General features: G+C 58.5%; 1 protein-coding gene across 4 annotated transcripts; it reads right to left on the bottom strand.

Annotated features, from left to right (window-relative positions):
• Positions 1 to 2,392: 2,392 nt before the first annotated feature.
• PLCD3 (phospholipase C delta 3) lies at positions 2,393 to 20,350 on the bottom strand. 4 transcript variants are annotated; one of them, XM_053892676.1, is made up of 16 exons: positions 20,056 to 20,145; positions 19,164 to 19,326; positions 11,399 to 11,560; positions 11,052 to 11,280; positions 10,635 to 10,764; positions 9,445 to 9,673; positions 8,787 to 8,988; positions 8,461 to 8,605; positions 7,032 to 7,184; positions 5,746 to 5,880; positions 5,492 to 5,654; positions 4,669 to 4,785; positions 3,893 to 4,059; positions 3,517 to 3,652; positions 3,292 to 3,441; positions 2,393 to 3,112 (listed from the first exon to the last, which is right to left on the bottom strand). In XM_053892676.1, exons 3-16 carry the CDS (start codon positions 11,529 to 11,531, stop codon positions 3,024 to 3,026), a joined length of 2,178 nt encoding a protein of 725 aa, XP_053748651.1. In that variant the 5' UTR covers positions 11,532 to 11,560; positions 19,164 to 19,326; positions 20,056 to 20,145; the 3' UTR covers positions 2,393 to 3,023. The 4 variants fall into 4 exon arrangements, with proteins under 4 accessions (XP_053748651.1, XP_053748649.1, XP_053748650.1 ...); XM_053892674.1 differs by lacking the exon at positions 19,164 to 19,326 and having other exon boundaries at positions 20,056 to 20,350; XM_053892675.1 differs by lacking the exon at positions 19,164 to 19,326 and having other exon boundaries at positions 5,492 to 5,642; positions 20,056 to 20,349.
• Positions 20,351 to 21,748: the final 1,398 nt, after the last annotated feature.

Genomic DNA, 21,748 nt, shown 5'->3' with positions numbered 1-21,748 from the left:
CTGTGGGAGGGGCATCCGTTTCCAGGGCGGGGAAGTACCAAACGCATTGTAGTTCCACTGGTTACATCTCACTTGTTTCTAATAAAGGAAGCAGCTGAACCAAACCTCTCTGCCCTGGCATTCCTCTGGTCAGCAGGTGGCAGTGGAACAGAGTCTGTGACCCAGGCTGGAGCAGCCTCTCCCAGGGCCACAGGGCCCTGCAGGAAAGCCCCTCGTGACCAGTCCGTGGAGGCAGCCTTTGAATACTTTCCTTTGGCAAGGTTTCTCCTTTCAGGGCAGAACTGGGCTCTTTTCCCCTGACTTTTCCCATCCGCCGGTGAGGAGTTGGTACTGACCCAGGTTCACTCTGTGTAAGAGGAGCAGCTGGCTTCTGGGCCAACACTGGGGCACCTTGGCCCAGGGGCCTGTCCCTGGCTTCCAGGCTGAGAGCAGAGCAGAGCACTGCTTTGAGCCAGGTCAGCAATGGCTCCCCTGAGGGAGGGCCCTGGCCCTGCCCTGTCCCACATCTCCCTTTTTGGGCCAGTGGCCGGATGGTTCTGTTGAACCATCAGGAGTAACCCTGTGGGTCGCCAGGCCTGCCACACAGCTACTGAACCAGCTCTCCGAAGAAGGGCCCCAGCGACTGCATTTAGACTTCCCATTCCCCCGTTCTCTTCCTCTGGAACTTTTCATCCATTCCCTGACCCTGTGCTGCTTTCAGGTGCCCTGTGGCTGGTGCCTCCGAATCCCTTCCCAGGAAATCTGGGCCCTGAGCTGCAACCTGAGAGGACACGGGACCTCCTCCCAGAGGACTCCTGACCCCTCCTAAACACCCTGTGTCTCTCCCCTCCCCCAGCAGGTCACGAGCACCTTCGTTCCCACCCTTAGATTTGGGCTGAGAACGGAGCCCTGTGGGTGGGCACCCAGGGACCTGAGTTACAAGTGATATTGTTGCTTCCACCTCCCATAATCCATTCCCACCAAATTTCTTGCATTGAAGACTTGCCCTTTCAAGGCCGACTTCCTAGCTTTGGGGCTCTTACCCTAGCGGGAAACCCTCTTGCTAAGGGTTTGCTAACTTCTCTAAGACCTGCTAACTAAGGTCTTGCTAACTTCTCTGCCAAGCCAGAGAAGAGAAGCAGGAATGGGGGGCTCAGCCCAGGGTCCGGTGCTCACCTGACAATGGGACTCTCCACACAGGCTGTCACCACAGCTGGCCCTCTGGGGGACAGTCTAGGGATGGGACAGTTCTGACTGCTCTACGTATGTGGACTCAGCCTCGCCGTGCCTCCCCCCCCCCAGGCCTGCGGTTTGGCTTCCTGGCTTCCTACACCCTGAGAACCAGGTATCCAGGCTACTTGGTCTGTTCCTTCACGGTTCCTGGATAGGGAGGCTTCTGACCCCTCCAGGGGCTGAGCATCCTTTTAGACACGAATTCATCAGAACCAACACCACTGAGCATGAGAGCACGAGCGGGAGGGCAGGGGGAGGCTGTCACTTCTTGCATCGGGTCGTGGGTTGCAGGAAGGTAGAGACTGCCCAGCCCTGGGTTCCATGGGGCCAATTCAAGCCCTGGCCCAGCGCCATCCCAAGCCAGGAACTGCCCTCAAGCTCTGTCCTGGTTCAGTGTGAGTGCTTTTGCCTGATGGAACCCGAAATGCCAGGGTTCCACACTGAAGCCCGGGAAGTCCCCTTTCTGGCCGGTTTTCTCTGAATTCTGCCATCTGGTGTCTCAGCACTACAAGCCCCCCCCCAACCCCCCCACCCCGGGGCATCCTAGAGTAGCCAGCTGGTTTCTAGGCCTTCATCTAAAAGGCTGGTTACCTGGTGGAAGGAGAGCCCCAAGTCTCTGGGACTTATCTACTGGACAGGGGCCTTGACACAGCTGAACCCAGAAAGCAGAGGTCAGTCCTGTCTCCATCCCCTTTAGGGCCGTAACGGTTTTTCCCTGGCAGAAGTGCCCCCCCCCCGCCCCCTTCCCATTGAAGGCCCTTCAAGGTTGAGGGGCAAAGGAGCTTGTGAGTTGTCCCCATAGTCTTGTGATGCTGGAAGCGGCTCTAAGCCAGGAGGAGGGGTCAGGCTATTTAGAGATGTGACACCTCCTCCACCCCTCCCACCCCCACCCTGGCTGTTTTAGACAAATCCAAGCCCTGCTGGGGGAGGGGACCCAAGGGACTCTGCCCTCATCCCTCATGGGCCTGTGGGTATGACCTCAGAGGGCTCAGGGTGCAGCAGTGGTAAACTTGCTTCTTTATAAAAAAAAATTTTTTTTTAACATTTATTTATTTTTGAGAGAGAGCACGAGCAGAGGAGGGGCAGAGAAAGAGGGACACAGAATCTGAAGCAGGCTCCAGGCTCTGAGCTGTCAGCACAGAGCCCGATGAGGGGCTCAAACTCACAGACCAAGAGACGCTTAACTGACTGAGCCACCCAGGCGCCCATGCTTCTTTATTTTTTTAAACCAATGGTCTTGTTCTGTCTGCTCCAGGGCTCTTCTGTGGCACAACTTGAAACCTACTCCCAGGTTTCCTCGGCTTTCCCTTCTTAAGACGGGAAGGGAGCTCAGGTTCAAGAGCTTGAGGGAGGAGCCCAGGAAAGCCTAGCCAGGGGAGGGCCTTCGGGGGCACTAAGGCCTGGTGTGGGCTGGGGGACAAGGAGGGGGCCGGACACTCTGGGAGAAGGAGGCTGGGATGGCCTCCCCCCGGGGGGGCAGAGAGGAGTTCAAGGCTCATGTGTCTTCCTCAAATCTGGCAACGACAGGCCTCGCTCTTCACGAGCCACGACGAGGGAGTGGGCCGAGAATCCAAGGAGTGGGGGCCATCTCAAGGCTCCAGGGTTGTAGGAGAAAGCGCTGATGCCTGTTCTCAGGAGGGGCCAAGGCCACCCCCCAGCACCCAGTTGAGACTGGAGTCTAGCCAATGGAAGGGCGAGCAGGCTGGAGGGGCTGGTCCTCCCACCACCCCTCTACTGCGGAGGAGGAGAGAGCCTCCGCCACGGGGTGTAGACTGGCACCCGAGGAACCCCAGGGTGGGTCAGTCCGGCTCTCAGAAGCGCTGGATGCGGATGTGGACGAAGAGTGTGGCTGGTGACAGTGAGGCCCCGTCCTTGGAAAGCAGGTGGATGTGGCGGTACCCTGTGGGGAGGGGGACATGCCTCAGGTTCTCTGTCCCCGACCCCACCGGGCCTGGGCCGTGGGCTCACGGACCACATCCCACCCCTGGGCTCGGGGGGCAAGCTCTCAGAGGGGATGCAAAGCCCAGGTGAACAGGGCCTTGGAGGCCCAGACCCCCATCCCTGTCCGTCCCCACCAACCTTGCTTCAGGCTGTTGAGAGGCAGTGTAAACTGGCCCACAAAGTCATTGGGGGAGGTGGTGTCATAATCTTCTACCACGAACCGGACCAGGACCAGCTCTGGAGCCCGCAGCTGGAACTGCAGGGTCTGCCCCCAGCGGGGGTTGAAGCCTAGGGTGCAGGCCTGGCAGTCAGGAGCCAGCTGGCCCCCAGGCCCACCCTCCTCCCCCCGGCAGGCCCACCCACCATTGTTGAGCACGTAGTTGGTCTCCTTTCGAGCACAGTCTGCGGGCACCCCGTGGATCTCGACACGCACCAGGGGGTCCACGATGGAGTTTGGCTTCTCGGTGTTCAGCTTGGGCAGCTGCTGCGCAGTCAGAACCTGAAGGGGATGAAAGGGAGCTTCGGTCCAGCCCCCCGCCCCCCGCCAGGGCCCATGGCTGCCTGCCCCCTCTGTTAGGGTGGGAAGCCCCTTGCCCTCGGCACTCACCCTGAGCCTCCCCGCATGGGACTGAGACTCAGACTGCCCTCACACCAAGCCGTTCGGGCCGGCGCCCTGCAGACTAGGACCTCTCCAGAACCAGCTGGGACCCCAGAGTAGGGCTTGGTCCAGGCTGCTGACCTGGATGGTGAGAGTAGTTCTGGGGGGTCCAGGACACTCAGGGTCAAAAGTTGTGTCGGGCTGTCGCAGGCAGGCAGGTTTCAGGATGTAGCCGCACTGCCCGTTGATGAGGAAGCGGCCAGCATTGAGGTCCATCTCGTAGCCTGGTGTCTGGAAGTTCAAGGCCACTGTGGACACAGCAGGGTCAGGGCAGGGGCTCTTAGTGGCCCTCCTCTCACTGCTCAGTTTCAGGGTCTCACAACCCACTCCCACCGTGGCTTAGGGGTGCATCATAGCAGCCAAGGGTCCCAGCCCCCGTTGTCACTGGCCCTTTATCCCTGGTATCTCCCACGGCCAGAGGGTTGGGCTGGGCATAGGCCTGGGCCAGGGCTGGGCCCAAGGAAACCTTGGGTTTCTGTATCTCCATTTCTGCCCTCAAGGGGACCATATCCCCCCTCCTTTGTTCCTTTGTTGGGGCTCAGCCTCCAGAGCCCACTCTTGTCAGTGTTGACTTAGTGGGACTGCCAGGTGTGTGTGGGGGGGGGGGGGCGGGGGGGACACATGGGAATGGAGGTTTTTAACTTTTGCCTTCATGAAAAATGTGAGACTTTACACTGTCAGGAAGAAATGTGCCTGATTTGTGTTTTCGCACCTACTTTCCTGACAATTATTTTAATAACTGTTATTACCAAGAAAACACATTTTTCCACCTTCTGAAAAGCTGTATGGCCCCATCACTGCCTGGGCCTCTCATGGTTCCCTGGAGGCCACTCCCTGCTCCTGCTGCCCCCACTCACCAAGCTGACAGCCTGAGTTCCACATCTCCTGGGGGCTGTAGTTGGCGGAGTTCATCCGCAGCCCCAGTGGGTAAACACGGGTCAGTTGTCGGGTATTGTGCCTGACGAAGCTGTTCCCTGGGGGAGGAAGTCGGCGCAGGATTGTGATGGCCCCTGGGGTGTCCCTCACCCAGCACCAGGGCCTGTAACCTCCCCAGCCCCAACCGCAGGGACAAGCTGGGAACAGAGGCTGAACTACCCCCACCCCGCCGGCTCCCCCTGCCCCAGGGCTGAGAGGACCTCCCAGAGGAGGCTACCGAAACCCAGAGAGAGCCAAGGACCCCTCCCACAACGCAGCACTGCATCCCAGCCCCAAATCCCCCAACTCAATGCCTGGAACGCGGGGCCCCAGGCTGACAACCCGGCTCTCGTCCCGCCTTGGAGGGGTCTGGGGTCTTCGCAGGCATCACCTGCTCTGGAATTCTCTCTCCTGTCCACACACCCGCTGTGGGACTCCCCCAGCCCCCACCACGGCCCACTGATCACCCTGCACCATTACCCCTGCCTGTGTCTGGCCCTGCCACCAAGCTTGAGCCCAGTAAAGGCAGGCAGCAGCCTCCCTCCTCCCTGGGCCCTCTTCCCTCCATCCATGCTGGCCTGGTGCTGCCCACGTGCTGGGTGCTCGTTCCCCGAGCCCCGATCTGGGGGCCTCCTGACCCCTTCACTGCCCTGGAGGCCCTCTCAATCTCCTTTCCAGACACCAACTTCAGGGTACCCCCCACCAGGAGCCTGCAGGCCTCCACGGGGCCTCCTGCCCCCAGATGCCCCACGTCCCAGCTCCTACCTGCCTCTCGGATGAGCTTCTTGGCCTTGCGCTCGCTGAGGGAGCTGACCTGGCAGGGCTGGGGTGGGACCGGGTTGGGGCGCAGGGTCCGCAGGCGGGTGGCACAGCAGTACACGGCCAGGGCCGACAGCTCGGGGGAGATCTGCTTGGCCTGGGAGATGAGCTTCAGGGCAGGGTTCCAGCCCCCCTGTCCTTCCCCTCCCCATGCAGCCCCTCCCTGCCCAGGCCAGGCCGGCCCAGCCAGGCCCACTCACCCGCCGCCTCTGTTCTGTGGCCTCTGCCTCTTCTTCCTCTTCGTCTTCCTCCTCCTGGTCGGACAGAATTCGACCGTCCTCGCTCCGAGCAGCTGGCAGCTTCTTCCCCTTCACCAGGACCCGGCCCTTCAGCTGCTGGAGAGGCCAGTATGGAAGGATGATGCCCTCTTGCCCCTAGGTCAGCCATTCAACCCCCACTATGTGAGGGGCTGACTGGGGGTGGGGAGCAGGAAAGAACATGAGTGATGTTTCTAATAGGAAAAAATGGGCAACGACGTATAGACCCATCATCATGGGACTGGCTAGTGACGTCCCTCCAAACAGAAGACCACACGGCAGGCCTTACAATGGTTGAGGCAGCTCAAGACTGAAAGAGAAGGTGCCCTCTTCAGAAAATATCTCACATGAAAGAAGTGACTATAGAACACGAACACGTAATCATATGATCTTCTTTGTGCAACATTTGAAAGGTAGCTATGTACACAGGTATATACACATGGGAAAGTTCTGGAAAGACAGACGAGAAACTTAAAGGTGGTTACTTCCTGTGAAATTGGACAGGGGCAGAGAAAAACCCATTTTTCATTGTATATACTTTTGTACAGCTCGATTTTTTTAACCATGTTTCATGCTAATGAAAAAATCAAATCACACACACACACACACACACACACACACACACACACACACACACAAAGGTGAATCAACATTCTCTGCATATTTGGATTGCGAGGAGGAGGAGAGTTTTCTCAAGGAGCAGGGGAGAAAACACAAATGTCCTGAGGGGGCAGAAAAAAGGTTCTGGGGTTCGGGAGGAAAAACCACCTCGGGCCAGAGAGCTGAGGAAATTTCTAAGGCCACAGAAGAGGTGGTTTATCACTGAGCTAGAATTCTAAGCAGGTGGCGGTGGGCGAGAGTAGATGGCTGGGAAGGGAGCTTCAGGTGGAGGGGACATGTCAACCAAGGTTTGGAGGTAGGAATGGCGGAGTCTGCAGGGACTCTGTAGGTAGGGAGGCAGAGCGGGGTGGGGGTGAGGGCATGGAAGGCCCTGGGTGCCAGGTGAGGGGGTGGGGTGGCGGTGAGGTGGGGGTGGGGAAGGATGGAGGGGGGAAGCGTGACGAGACCTCGGGGTGGCAGATGGCCACTGAGCGCAGGGGCAGAGGAAGGCTGAGGCAGAGAGAAGTGAGGGGTCCGGAGCCAGGGAGGTGGCACAGCAGTGGGGGATGGCGGACAACAGCCGGGTCCCCGCCCCCAACCCGGCTGGGAGTCTGGGGGGCACTCACTACCTCTGGGGATGGCAACTCTTCGGGGTTCTGGGAGTCCAGCGCTTGTGTCACCAGCACGTCTCCCAGGATGGCGCGAAGGTGGCGGGCCATGACAGCCTGCTGCTCCAGCCCGCAGTGGTTCTCAAGGGACAGGATGACAGGGTATGGGGACAGCTGGAGAGGGGGAGGGGGCAGCAGCTCAGAGCCACTTCCCCGTCCCCCTCCCAGGCTCCCCCACTACACCCGGACCCCAACCCCCTTCAGGACAGGCAGGCAAAGGCACACTGGGGGGGCTGAGGAGGCGGAATGTGGGACATAGTCTGGGGTCAGTGTGTCCATGAGGGAGACAGAGGGCAGATCTCCGGTCTCAGGGAAAGGGTGGTATGTCTGGGAAGCTGAGGGCAGCTGCAGAGATGGTTTTATTTTTTATTATTTAAAAAAAATTTTTTTAACGTTTATTTATTATTGAGAGACAGAGCGTGAACAGGGGAGGGGCAGAGAGAGAAGGAGACACAGAATCGGAAGCAGGCTCCAGGCTCTGAGCTGTCAGCACAGAGCCCAAGGCGGGGCTCGAACTCATAAACCGCAAGATCATGACCTGAGCCGAAGTCGGACACTTAACTGACTGAGCCACCCAGGCGCCCCAAGATGGTTTTGTTTTATAAATGCCCTTTATATGTTAATGACATTGACCATGTTGTTTATGTTACAAACTTTCCCCCCACACCAGTCTTTTTTTTTTTCTTTTTAAATTTCTTTTTAGGTTTACTTTTTTTAGTAACCTCTATACCCAACATGGGGCTCGAATTCATGACCCTGAGATCAAGAGTTGCACGCTCTTCCCACTGAGCCAGCCAGGCACCCCCAAGCCCATCATTTTTGAGGGTAAGATCTGTGTATAGCTTGACAGAAGTTACAATTTTATGCAGATTCCATGCCCAGCTTCTCTGTCATGGCTTTCCCTTTGGGAGTTAGGATTAAAATGTCCTCTCTTGGGGCGCCTGGGTGGCTCAGTCGGTTAAGCGTCTGACTCCTGGTTTTGGCTCAGGTCATGATCTCATGGTTTGCGAGTTTGAGCCCGGTGTTAGGCTCTGTGCTGCCCTGCGGAGCCTGGTTGGGATTTTCTCTCCCTCCCTCTCTCTCTGCCCCTGTCCCCTGCTTGTGCTCTTTCTCTCTCTCTCTCAAAATAAATTAAAAAAAAAAAAAAAAAAAGGTCCTTTTTACTCCTGAAGTTTTCTGCTAGACATTTTGTGATTTTAACACATTTAATAAACATGAAAGTAGGGGAAGGGAGACTCTCAGCTTTCTTCTACCCCACTGGCCAGCTGTCCCAGCAACACTTGGTGAGTGAGTGATTCTCTGGGCAAGGGGGTTTTTTCTGGAAGGACTGAGGATGGCTGGGGTTATCGGGAAGGCTCTGGGGCTGGGCATGGGGGTCCTGGGAGCTCACAGTGAAGGCGTGGTCACGCACAGCCTGGACCACGTCTCGGAAGAGGATCTTGGAGGTGAGGGTGTGGCCGTGGTAGATGACGGGCTCCCCTCCTGGCCCCTCCCAGCAGTCTAGCTCCACACAGCGGCACCCCTGAGCAAAGGCCCTGTGGATAGACAGACGGACAGGCAAGGTGTCCTGTGGGTGCCACAGGGCACAGCAACCGGCAGACCGAGCCAGGTAGGCAACCCCCCTCCCCGCCGGAAGCCCACGGTGAGATTCGAGCCCCATGTCACCCTCAAGCTGGGCTCCCAGATGTGTTCACCCCACCATCCCTGCTATGGTACCTAACATAGGCCTCGGTGCTGCTGGGCCCCCCGATCTGAGAGTCAGTCAGATAGGTATTGTGCGAGGAGGAGATGAAGTAGTGGGAGAGGGGCTGGTCCATGTCCTGGAACACACATGTGTGGGCTGGGTCCAGAGCAGCCCCTTCGGGTGACAACAGGTACATCATGAAGCCATCCAGTGTCATCAGCTCATGCTGCTTGGCTGCGGGGATGGGCAGAAGAGAACGTCAGGCCACAGGGAGGAGCCCCACGTCTGGCCCCATGTGCCCCCAAAGCTCACTCTACTTAGTACCAATGAGCACCTATCTACAGACTGGACTCTACTCAAGCGATGCTACTGACTTCTTTGAAGTAATCTCTACACCCACCGTGGGGCTCGAAATCACAACCCCGAGATCGAGAGTGACATGTTCTACCGACCGAGCCAGCCCAGTGCCCCCTGAAGTCATGCCACTTCACCTTCGGCCAAACCCTGTGAGGAAGGTGCACTACTATGCCATTTTACAGATGTGGCAACTGAGTCTCCGGGAGGCGAGGTAGCCTGCCCAAGATGGCACCCACTGCCAGTAATCGCAGCGCACGCTTAGCTAGAAGCCCAGACCTGTCAGATGCCAAGACGGGGCCGTGTTGACCCCCACCCTGTCTGTCAGACCGCCACCTGTCTCATTGAGCTCATAGGTGTGGATGAGCTGCTGGGCACGGGCCAGAGTGGCGCCATCCTCGCCCTGGTCCTCCAGGAACTCCAACAGCTCAGGGGCGCTCAGCACGCGGTCCTCGCCGGAGTACCGATGGAAGATCTCCTCCAACTCGGGGCGTTTCAGCAGCCGCCTCAGAAACTCCTCAATCTCAGCCCCCTCCAGCCGCTCATTGTTGGAGTGGTCGCACTCCTAGAAGGCAGCAGGGAGGAGCTCAGAGGAGCGGCGGGGGGGGGGGGGGGGACACGACACCCTGGGAAAGCTGGCCTGCACGGACACCTCTGTCACCTACAATGCTAGGAAGGCAAATGTCCCCCATTTTGCAGGTAGAGAAACCGGGAGCTATTGAGGCTCTGGGTGTTGCTCAAGCTCAAACAGCTGGTAAATTGCAGGGCTGGGATTCTAAGGAAGGTCGCTTGGGTTTAGTGCCTGTCCCTGTATGCCCATGACCTACCCCCCCCAAAATCCAGATGTGGGAGGAAAAGCAGTGGCCCAAGGGCAGGACAAGCCGTAATTCCCCCTCCCAGGCATGTACATTACCATCCTCACAGTCTCCAATTCACACCCAGGGTCAAAGGGCAACAAACAAGTGCGACTGCACGTGGAGCAGTCCACATGGAGCTGTGGGCCCCCGTGTACCGGGGCCATGGCTCTTCTGTCTTTCAGGGTCTCAGGCTGGTCACATAGGCGTCTGCCACGTGCCCTGGCTGGGCCGAGGCGGAGCCCACCCCCGTGCACCCCTGTCTGTGCTCCCACATGTGGGGTGTATCTGGTCACACGTGGAGGGGCCACATGGGCCACGGCGGAGGAGGATGCGCGCGTGTGCCTGTGAGCTGACTCCTACTTGCACTCCCATGTGCAAGCCGTGCGTGGTCACCTGTGCAAAGGCTGCCTGCAGACTCCGAGCAATGAAAACTATAGCTCTGCTGCTCCCTTTGGAGGTATGGGAGGGCCCTCCCTGCCCAGAGCCCCGCCCCTCCTCCAGCTCTGCCTGAGGGTGAGGAATGTTCTGGGCCGGTACTTCCATCCTGGCCCAGCCGCCTCGGGGGAGGGTAAAAGGCTAACTAGGCCCAGATGGGGCCTTCCCACTGGGAGAGGCCACTCTGTCCACAAAGGATGGTGACTCAAAGGTCAGAGTGCGGCAGGAGCCCACCTTGAAGAGGCGGTAGGCATACATGTCGTTCATGTCCACGTTGACCATTCTGAGCAGGCTCTTGATCTCCTTGAAGCTCATCTTACTGTCCTGGTTCGAGTCGGCCCGGTGCAGATAGGAGTGGATCCAGGTGTGGGTGCTCAGGAAATACCAGCAACAGCCTGGGCACCGCCCCCAGCCGACAGGTAACTGACAGGGTCGCCACCACTGCCTGGCTCTGGGGGCTCCCGGGTCTAGGGGCTGTACTTCCCCTCAGCCTGGGGACTCCCTCCCTACACGGGGCCAGGACCGAGCTTCCCAGAGACGGAGGCGGCGTCACCAGCCTCGGTTCTGAAGACTAGGGGCCCCGGGCTCAGCCCGCCGGGCCCCCAGACACGGCTCCCCCCTCCCCCACGCCCGGCCCCCTGGGCAGGATATTGATCGAGGCGCTCGCGCTGGCTCATGGCGTCGAGGCGCGCGCGCAGCTTGCCCAGACCGCGCACCCAGCGCTGCGCCTCCTCCGGGGTGGCCGCCGCCAGGTCCAGGTTCTTGCGGCGGCCCTTGAAGGCGATGGTGAGGCAGCGCGCCGGCGGGAAGGCGTCCCCGAAGCGTCGCAGGCCCTCGGACTGGTGGCCCTCGCGGACCGCCTCGATGTGCTGCACGAAGACTGCGGGAGGGCGAGGAAGGGGAGGGGGTGGGGAGGACGGGGCACGCGCAGCCGGGTCAGGGCGGCGGGACCCGGCCGCTGTCCCCAGCCCGCCCCGCGGCCGCGCGCCCCGGCTCACAGATGTGCTGCGACGGCGCGCGCGGGATGCGCCTCTGGAACCACACGCTCAGGCCGTCCTCCTGCAGCCGGTACAGCCGCTCCTTGTGCCACGTCCGTGAGCGGATCTTGCAGAGCCGGGAGCCCCGCAGCATGGCGCGCACGTCCTCGTCCTCCGTCAGGCCTGCGCGGGAGAGAGGCCGGAGGACGTCGGGGCCGGCCTCGCCCTCGCTCCCTCCACCCTCGTCCCGGCTGGCAGCCGGCCTGCCTTCCTGCGCCTGGAGCCTTGCAAGTCCTCACAGGCCCCTCTTCCTCTCCTTAGCGTAACTCGTCCCCAGTGGTGGGTTTGGCTATAGTCTCTTCCGCCCCAGGAACTCGCTGGCTTGGTGTGTCCCACCCAGCCGCCCTGGGGAGGGTGCCCGTACCTCCACCAAGCAGCTGCCTCCGGAGGCCCCCAGAGCAGAGCAAGCCCTCAGGCAGCGCCTGGGACTCAGGCCTCCCTAAAGGTCACCCTTTCTGCCACTCCCTTCCATCCGGGCCTCCAGACTTCAAGACCAGAATCTGCCACCAGCAACCTTTTCCCTTGACGTGAAACCCTGACCATCAAAAAGGTAGTCTCACTATCTAACCCAGATCTTCCTTGCTGCCACCCAAGCTGCTCACCTCTGCTGTCCCCCCAAGACCAGGGAGGACAGCAGAGGCCACCTCTGTCACTTCCGAGTTACACAGCCTGGGTGGCAGCTGAGACTGCTCTAAGCCTCATGTTCTCTGTGCACAGAATGAAGGCCACAGTAGTACCTCCTGCAAAATCCAAACTTCAGTCAAGATGCTGCCCTGCTCTGATTTGTCTCACTAGAGGTCAATACCAAGGGTTTACGAGCCAGGGGACAACAGAAAGAGTGGGAATCCGGCATACTGGAAGGAGGAGGGCAGCCAGGAATGGATGAGGGCCCAGAGTTTCCAGAGAACAGGAAGCTGGATTTCTATGGGAAGCCTCCAGATTTTGCAGTGCTGGCAACCAAATCAAATTGAAACAAAAAAAACCCTAAAACACCACGGTATGGGCCAAATGAACAGGACAGTGGGCCTCTCTTCCTCCCTTTATTTTATTTTAATTTTTTTAACATTTATTTATTTTTGAGAGACAGAGCGAGACAGAGCATGAGTGGGGGAGGGGCAGAGAGAGGTGGGTACACAGAATCCAAAGCAGGCTCCAGGCTCTGAGCTGTCAGCACAGAGCCTGACGTGGGGCTCGAACCCGCAAACCACGAGATCATGACCTGAGCCGAAGTCGGACGCTCAACCGACTGAGCCACCCAGGCGCCCCCCTCCCTTTATCTTATCAAGTCCCCAATACTGGCTTTGGCTCTAGGCTTTGTGGCACCAAGACCCCTGCTTGTTGTAAACTCTGGCCTGTGGAACCAAGTCTACATCCCAGGACATTCCTCTCTCATTCTCTTGGAACCTTTGTAGGATCCTTCTTGCTTCTCTTCCTCACACAGGAGTCCTTCAGGGACCAGCTCAGACACCATCTCCTCCAGGGAGCCTTCCTTGGTTTGTCCTCAAATGGGCATTCTCCCTCCCTGATCACCAACAGCACTTTTTACTTTAACTAAAACAAACACCCTACCTAAATTGTAATTTCGGTCAACTTTAATAAACCCAAGGACAGGGATGAAGTCTCATAGCTGCACTACAGTGCTCATCCCAGAGCCAGACTCACAGCCAGTGTTTTGATAGGGGAGGCAGATGTACCAGCAATTGGGGGAACTAAATTTATTCTGCCCCCTGCCCTACCCTATCTGTCCTTTCCTTATGGGCCAGGGTTTCTGAACCCTGGCTGTGATCAGAATCAGCTGGAGGGGTTTGCAAAACCCACAGCCCAGAGATTCTTGTCTGGCAGGTGTGGGTTGGGACTTGGGTATCTATGTTTAAAAACCTATCCTGTGACTTTGAGGGTGACTATGACTGAGAATCACGGCCTCAGGGCCAGGAGGAGAAACCTACCATCCAGAGGAGCCTATAGTCCCCCCCTTGGGTTAGCCTGTGGCCCTAATGGCTCTCGGGATTTAGACGAGCCCCCTGGGTCAGTGCCCATTTGGTGCCCCCTAGCTAGGAAAGCTTGTCCTTTCCAGACAAGGAGCTAGAATGTGGCAGGCACCAAGCCAAGAGACTCACCAGACCCTCAGCCCCCTACACCCACATCTGGGCAGCTTCTGAATTCCTTCAACCTGAGAAGCAATGGATTGGGGGGCAGGACATTCAGCAGAACCCGTAATGCCATAGCAACCAAGCCTGCCCCTCCTCTACCTCCTCTCAGTGGGAGAGGAACCCCTATTCCCCTGACAACCAGGCTCTGCAGCTGGGGCCACCTCCCCTGACCCCGCCATCCCTCTGATGCCAAGCCCATAGTTGGGGAGGGTGGGGAGAAGGGGGACTGGTGAATGACTAAGGCCGGAAATGGAGGTGAGTCACTGAGGGCCTGCTTTGTCCTGAATCTTCCGCAAACAAAACATCGAGACAGGGAGCCTGAACTTCTGATCAGCCCGCCACTGGGACAGGTTCCCACGTTGAGAAGGCCCTTGCTCCTGACCTTCCTCCCCGGCTCCTCAGGAGCCTGTTGGGGGAAAGGGTGACGTTCCAGTCTGCCTGCCCAACTGGCACTGGCCCCTGGACCACACTGCTCCTCGGACCACACTGCCCCCGCCGCCCCCACATCCAGTGGAAAAGCCAAACAGAATGGGAGTTCAATGCCAGGCCAAGCCAGGTGCTGAGTCCCTGGGTAGGTGACATTATTTCCCCATTGCTTGAGTTTCTGACCCCTGAGAGAGTGAGAGGATTAGGGTGCCAGACAGGAAGGACAGGACCAACGGAGGTAAGGGGGTGACGTCAGGCCTCGGGCAGTGAAGCTAGGAGGCACCTGGCTCTCTGCCCAGGCACCCAGTAAACATTTATAGGTCCTGCCAGGCCCCAAACACACAGATGTTTCCTCAACCTCATTCCTACCTGCTTGGAGCAGGTGTGCATCCTGTCTGCCTCTTGTGGTTTCCGTGGGTTATCTATCTAAACATCTCTGCCTTGAACCTGGAGCTGGGCTGGGCCAGTGCTGTGGCCACCTTGACTGAACAGATGGAGTAATAATCATGAAACAACAGCACTAAAAATGATGAACAACAGTCAAAAGATAGAAACAACCCAGAGGTCCGTCAACAGATGAATGGATAAGCAAAACGTGGTATAGACAGACAGTAGAATATTATTCGGACATAGAAAGGGGGAAATCTGGTCTCACCCTGCAGCCGTAAAAGGACAGTATATGATTCCACTTATATGTGGTACCTAGAGTAGCCAGATTCATAGAAATGGATTATATGTCACGTATCCCTCAATAAAAAAAAAAATTCAGAGACAGAACGTAATTAGACGTTACTAAGGCCTAGGGGAAGGGAAGAGGGGGGAAATTACTGGTTAACGGCTAGAGTTTTCGTTTAGGGTAATGGAAACATTTTGGAACTAGCCCAACACTGTGAATGCATAACATTGCGAATATAATTAATGCCACTGAATTAGCCACTTCGAAATGGTCAAAGGGGCCAACTTTATTATATATTTTTTTGCCACAGTTAAAAAAAAATAACAACGCAGTATGCCAGAAACCATTGTATACTTTGAAGGGGTGAATTGTATGATATGTGAATTAATATCTCAATAAAGCTGTTCAAGGGGCACAGAGCAGTTAACTTATCCAGGGTCCTGGGGCGGCAGGTGGTGGAACCAGGATGGATTGAGAGTTGGGGGGGTACCTGACCCCCTGAAGGGCTGTGTGTGGCTGGAATGAGCTAATGCGCACTCAGTTTAGGGCCCGGCCTACAGTAGGCACTCGATAAATTATAAAAAAGGAAAGCGAGGCAGTGGCCCTGGAGGGAAGAGGGAGCCAGGTATTCCCGTAAGTCTGTCCTTGTCAGTCTCATGGCCTCCAGATGGGCCCTTCTCCAGCCTCGTTCAGTGTTGTCAGTGGGGCTCAGACACCTTCTCTAGGCCAACCGCTCATCTCAGCCCTCAGAGACGGGCCACGGGGAGGTGAGGAATGGACAGGCCCAGTGTCCCAACTATCACCTTCAGCCCGGGCGGTTTGGTCTGTGTGTGGTCTGAGGCCTGAGCCGTTCTGGGTCAGCGGCCAAGGTCGAGGGCGGGAAACTGTCTCAGTGGCAGAGCTGGAAGGGGCCATGGGAAAGTCAAGTCCATCTCTGATCCTTAATGTCCCTTTTTCATAGATGGGCCACTGGAATTATGAGAGGGTAAGCTGGGTATGCGGACAGGGTAAGTTGTGTATGCGGACAACAGTGTGGGTTACCCAAGGCAAGGGGGGACGCAGGGGCAGTGCAGTGGGTGGGCAGGGGCCAGGGCAGACCAGCAGTGGGGGTGAGGGTGGGGCTGCTGTGTGGCTACAGGGTGTGTAGACAAGAGGGGTAATAGGTAGGCAGCAGGGTGTGAAAAGGGTAGGTCTGCAGCAAAGGTGTGTGTGTAGGTTGGTGTGTGCATATAGGGTGTGTGTGTGTGTGCGCGTGTGTGTGTACGTGTGCTTGCTCCAGTGCACACACGGGAAGGGTACGCGGGGCTCCATCAGGAATGTGAGACATGCAGGGAACAGCAAAGGCCGACAGCTTCATGCCAAGTGGGGGAGGAGAGGAAAAGAAGCTTTTCCTGGTGGCTCTGGGAGGGAGTATCCAAGCCGAGGGGTCCCAAACACCTTCCCGCCCTAATCCTCTGGCCAGCAGGCAGCCCCAGCTCTTCAGGTATCAAGCGTGTCCCCCTGGCCTGGGCTGGCTGCCACACCTGGGGCCAGAGCCCGGTGGAGCTCAGCGCCAGAGTCCATAACATTCCTGGGAGAGTCAACAAAGTCAGGAAAGGCAGGCAGTGCTTCCCCAGTCCCTGGCTAGACGCAGTGCGACAAAGGTGGCGGCACCCTTCCCGGCAAGGCCAGAACGAGCATGAAGCCCATTTGGGGGCAGAGGTCGTAGGAGGGGGCACAGCATGCCCCCGGCTCAGACAGAACGGCCGGGGGCCCAGGCCCTACCCCACTCCCCGCCAGGCCAGGCACCTGCCAGGACCCCCAGCCGCCAGATCCACCCACGGCAGCCCCACTCACCCTGCAGAAGACGTCCTGGGCAGGCCATGGGGAGAGCCCTCTTGCCCCTGCGGCAATCAGTGGTGCGTGCAGGCCGGGGAGGAAAGGGAGCAGGATTCTGCCCACTCAGTGCTCTGCTTGCTGGGAGGATTAGGGGCAGGGCGGGGCATCAGGGGCACAGGCACAGACAGGGGCTCTGGGGAGACAGGGTTGTCAAGATAAAATTCAGGGTGCCCAGTTACATTCGAATTTCAGATAAACAACGAGTCATGTTTCAGTATAAGTTTGTCCCAAATCATTTGTTTGTTTATTTGGAATTCACATTTAACGGAGCATCCTGTATTTTATTTGGCAAGCCTATGAGGACACCTCTAGAGGCTGGCAGGGCCTCTGTGGGGGATGGGAGTAGCAGGCCATCTCCAGGCATCAATCCCTCACTCATTCACTTAGACTCTGTGCCAGGCTCCTGGGTTCAAATCCTCTCGCAGCTACTTCCCAGCTTTGAACTTCTCTGAAACTCAGTTTCTCACTTGTAAAATGAGGCTACAGGTACCACAAACCTCAGACAATTGTGGGCATTAAATGAGCTAATATGTGAAAAGCGCGCTCGGCATAGTGTTATAAAGGTGTTAATTAGTATTCATTAATTCTGGCAGTAAAGAGCCACCATTGAAAACTAGGCTTTGGCGGCTGCCTCTCAGCCCTGTGGGCCTTGGCTGGTGACTTCACCCTCTCCACCGGGTCTGCACCAGTGAGGACAGCAGCAACACCTTTCCCCCTCCCGCCCCACCCCCTCTCCCCCCCCCCCCCCCCCACCGCCGGGGTGCCAAGGATTAAGTAGGTTCTGGACTGATGCAAGCTCAGCACTATGGCCTCACTGAACTCAAGCTCTCTCCAGCTATTCTCTGGCTTCCTGGGGACAGGCTAAGCCCGCAGCACCCCCGAGGGGGGAAGGGACAGAAGAAGGACCCCAGGCTCCACAGATGATTCCCACTCAGTGTGGGAGTGGTGTTCCCCCCAGGATGGCCTGAAAAGCCCTTTCTTTCCCTTGGGCCTCTTGGAGCCTTCGACCTCCAGGCCACTCCCTGCCCCGGTCTCTTGAGGGGACCTGAAATAAAATCTGTTCTCTGTTAGCCTAAGGGGTGTGGCCACAGGGGGCCATCCTGGGAGGAGCTGGGGTTGCTGTGGGAGGGGAAGCTACCTAGGTGCTGGGCCTAGGCCTTGATGGCCCGAAGGGCCAGGCCCCAGGACACCTGGGTGTGGTCTCCACCCTGTCCCTGGAGTCAGTAAGGCCCAGGGAAGCTGCATTCCCCAGAAACTGGACATTCCTTTCTTGGCAGTCACTCAGCAGGACAGGGCAGTGGTGGGAAGGGAGGACGGCCCAGGTGACATTCTGACACCCACATAGTTCCTGATGGTGTCACGGTGCGGGATGCCGTGAGCTCCCGTGCCGCTTTACTCAGCCAGTGAGCGCTGAGTCCCGGGCTCGGCGGTAATGATTTGTCTTCAAGTGTCTCTTGCTACTAAACTGTGTGCTCCCCGAGGGCTGAGCGCTGTGCTATTCATCTCTGGCGCCCTGGCCCCTGGCACAGTGCCCGTGGCACACTGATAGGGCTGAGCAGATATGTGTGGAATGAAGAAGCAGGCAGGTATGCAGGGGCATCACCCCAGCCCTCCCAGCAGCCACAGCCCCTGCGGTGGCTGACTCCTGGAACTGCTTCTCTGGCCCAATGCCAGCCCTGGGTGTCTCGGTGGCACCTCACCTCCCCACGGCCACCCTCCTCTCCCCAAGGCACCGCTGCTCCTCAGCCCAAAGAATGACACTGCCATTCACCCGAGACACCTTTCAGATCCCACCGACTGCAGAGTCCAGCCCAGTCCACCCCCTAGGTGGTTGTGGAATCACATTTGGGCTGCACCGGCCCAAGTCTGAGCACCACCATGGCTTGACCAACTGATTCCCCAGCCTTCCTCCTCTGGGTCTCCCCGATTCACCCCTACCTATGTACAACATGCCCCTGCTCTGCACAAGCCCTTCCTCCTGCCTGAGGCCCTCTGGGGGCTCCTACTGGCCTTTTAAGGAGGGGCCTTGAGGACACGGCTCCCACCTGCCTCTCCCCTGGACCTCCCTCCAATCTCCCTCCGGCTCTGGGGTGCCACCGGGGCTCTCGCTAGCTCCCCAGCATCTGACTTCCCTCTCCCTCCCTAGCCTTGTTTCTTTGCTTCATTGTCTGACCTCCTTGCCGAAGGGCCAGAACTGTATCTTGTTTGTTGCTGAATTCCAGGACAGAGCATACCGTAGGCACCCAATAAATGTCTGCTGAATGCGTGAATGATTGGACAGGAGGGCAGAGATCACGTGTCTTAGTCTCCTTAAGGAGAGTGTCAGGCTCTCTCAGACATAGTCAACGCTCTCAATCAATTCCGATCGAATGAGTGACAGGAGGTAGAGTAAAAACAAGTGGGGGCAGTATCTAAGAGAAGGCAAGACTGGCAACTGGCACCCCTGATTCACACTGATCTCTTGGGTAGCCCTGCCCTGTTCCCCCAGCCCCACACCCCACCTCTCCATCATTAACTATTTACTAACAGCCCTTCCAACATGCCACTTCAGTTTCATGGTGCTTTACATTTTTATAAAACACACACACACACACACCTCATTCAAGCCACTCAACCAGCCAGTCGGTCACACTTTGCTCAGACTCTGAGAGGGTCGCAGGGGCAGCGTGGCTGGGCACAGCCACCATGCCAGCCTTTGCCCTTAGCAAGCTGTGGGGTCATTGGCAAATTCTTCCCCTTCTCCGAATCGGTTTTCTCATCTGTGAAAGGGGAATTATACCGGGTACCTCTCAGGAGGGTGAGGAAAATTGAATGATGCCACCGATGTAACTACCCGGGGCCAGGCCAGTCTCTGGGAGATGCTTAATAAGCCACAGTTACATTTCTTCCCCGCAGTGACTTCCCCCAAACCTGAGCCGGGAACTCTGCCCTTCTGACTCCAAGGGCAGTATTCTCACCAGTCAGACCAGTCCTACCAGTGCTATGCGGCTGCTGCAACCCCTGTGGGGGCTGCAGGGTTGGAGGGCTGGCTTGAGAGGCCGGACTCCCCACAGCTTGCCTGCCTTCCTAAGGGCGGCCAAGAACCCGGGATGCCCGGGGGCGCCCGCAGACCCGAGAAGGCATAGGGTGTTGGGGAGGCGAGTGAGGGACACCCCGAGCCTGTCTCTCCCACTCTATTCACCAGGTCCTCGGGGACCCCCGATCCGCGCCCAAACGCCCATTCCGGCACGCCCCGCGGGCGCCTCCTGGTGGGAAGCAAAGGCCACCCGGGCGCCTGGCTCTTCCCGGGAACGTCGGGTGACCCCAGGTATGACCCCCCCCCCCTCCCCCGCCGGAACGGTGCTGGCATTCCAACCCTCGCCCGGCTCCACACAGCCCCTCGCAGCTGGGAAACCCGCGACGGCTCGCCCGCACACCCCGCCCCCCCCCCCCCAGACGGACCTCTGGGCAGTCGGCGCCCACCCGAGTCGCCCCCGCCGGTCACTGACCCATCTTCTTCAGTGCCCGCAGCCCGGGCCTCTTGGTGTCGCCGTCCGGGGGCGCGAGCAGAAGGGGCGCCGCGACCTGGGCCGCCACCGGGGGCTCCTCGGGCCGCCGGCGGCAGCTCCTCCAGCGGCCGCACAGCATGGCTTGGTGGGGCCGGGGCCGGGCCCGGGGTCTGCGCGAGGGGACAGGGTAGCGCGGGGCGCCGCTCCGGCCCGGCCCCGGCTCTGCGCGCGGTCCCGACCGGAGAAACTTAGCGGCGCCGGGAAGGAGTCGGGGGGAGGAGGTGTCGGGAGCAGGGAAAGAGGGAGGGACGAGGTCGCGAGAAGGAGGGACGGGGAGGGAGGGGGCGGAGCCGAGGACGGCGCGGGGGAGGCGTGGGGCGGTGGCGGGGAGCTGGGTGGCGACCCCAGGCCGGGAGGTGCCCCTTTGCGAGGTGTGGGAAGGGAAGGGGGCCGGCTCGCGTCCCCTCTCCCTGCCCGAGTCCCCGGCTCTTGAGTCCGCCTCCCCATTCTCCTCCCAATCCTCGGATCCCGGCCGCACAGATGACGGGAGCCCCTGTTGGGGGGAGGGGGCGGCGGAGGAGACGAGGATTGCTTTCTGGCACACTCTCCGTTCTCTGCACCCTGACTCGATGTGGACTCAGGACCCCTCCCTCTTCACCTTCCCCTTCCCCGTCCCGCAGGAGGCCTCAGAAGGGAGCCAGACTGGGGGCCAAATCTGCGGGGCGGCTCGTCCTGGGCCAAGGGTCCTCGGACCGGCCCGGAAAGCCGAGAGAACCCCAAAAGCTGGGCCAAGCAGGAGGGCAGCCCCATCTGGAGGGGTGGGAGAAAGGGAGGTGGTGGTTGGGGGTAGGAAGGCTCTGGCTGTGATGTCATTGGATTAACCCTCTCGGCATCAGGTGCCAGCCCCTCGGTCTCAAAGCTGACTGGTCTGGGGGAGATGGGGTGGCACTAAGTCATTAGAATCCCCGGCAGAACTCCGGTTCTGGGTTCGAGGTTTGGAAGCATTAGCGTCCCAGTGGGCGTTCGATTGCCCCGGACGGCCGCCGCACCCTGTGTAGATGTCCGTGACATCAACCCGTGGGTGAGCGTCGAGTGTGGGTCCTGGTGACCGTTTCATGTGTTCACTTACTATATGTGAAACCATCAGAATATTTGTACGAAGGGTGGGATGGCAGGAGACTAATCATTTTAGCGTTGTCTGCCGCAATTACCCTAAATTGGGTGCGGAGAGCCGGGCGCACACCGCCACTCGGCGGCGGCCAAGAGCGTGGCATCTCAAAGAGAAAGCTTAGTTTCTCAGGACCTAGATTTGCCACCTACTTGCTCTAGCCCATTCTCAGATATCCTCGACCCAGAGATCTGGCATACTGGTTTGGATACCCACCCCTGTCTGGATATTCTTTCTGTACTTTTGATCCTGCAATTCCTTCCTTCGGGAACTACCTTTCTCATTCTTCTCCTGGTTTACAATTACGTGTTCCAAAACTCAGCGCCAATGTCCCTCCTCCAGAACCCCTCCAGAACCCGCTCTTCCTCCAGGACATAGCTTTTTTTTTTTTTTTTTTTTTTAATCCCCAGCGCCTGGCGGGGCGGGGAGGGGAGGGCGGGTCTAAGGAGCTGAATTGGGTTGCTCAGATTTGCAGGACCTGGGTTCGGAGGACAGACGCAGGTTTCCACCAGGGGGCACGAGGAC

Source organism: Panthera pardus, unplaced genomic scaffold (genome assembly GCF_024362965.1).
Source record: "Panthera pardus isolate Hobbes unplaced genomic scaffold, ASM2436296v1 HiC_scaffold_3, whole genome shotgun sequence".
In the NCBI taxonomy this organism is placed as follows: Eukaryota; Metazoa; Chordata; class Mammalia; order Carnivora; family Felidae; genus Panthera; species Panthera pardus.
The sequence above is the reverse complement of the archived record's forward strand: the minus strand, read 5'-3'. Positions and strand labels throughout refer to the sequence as shown.

Bases quoted from the DNA above. Each gene is read 5' to 3' on its own strand.
- PLCD3 (XM_053892674.1), bottom strand. From the start codon at position 20,194: ATGCTGTGCGGCCGCTGGAGGAGCTGCCGCCGGCGGCCCGAGGAGCCC. The intron at 8,606-8,786 runs GTACCATAGCAG...GTCTATCCACAG, and splicing joins AGCACCGAGGCCTATGTTAG to GGCCTTTGCTCAGGGGTGCC. The intron at 3,653-3,892 runs GTCAGCAGCCTG...CATCCCCTTCAG, and splicing joins GAACTACTCTCACCATCCAG to GTTCTGACTGCGCAGCAGCT.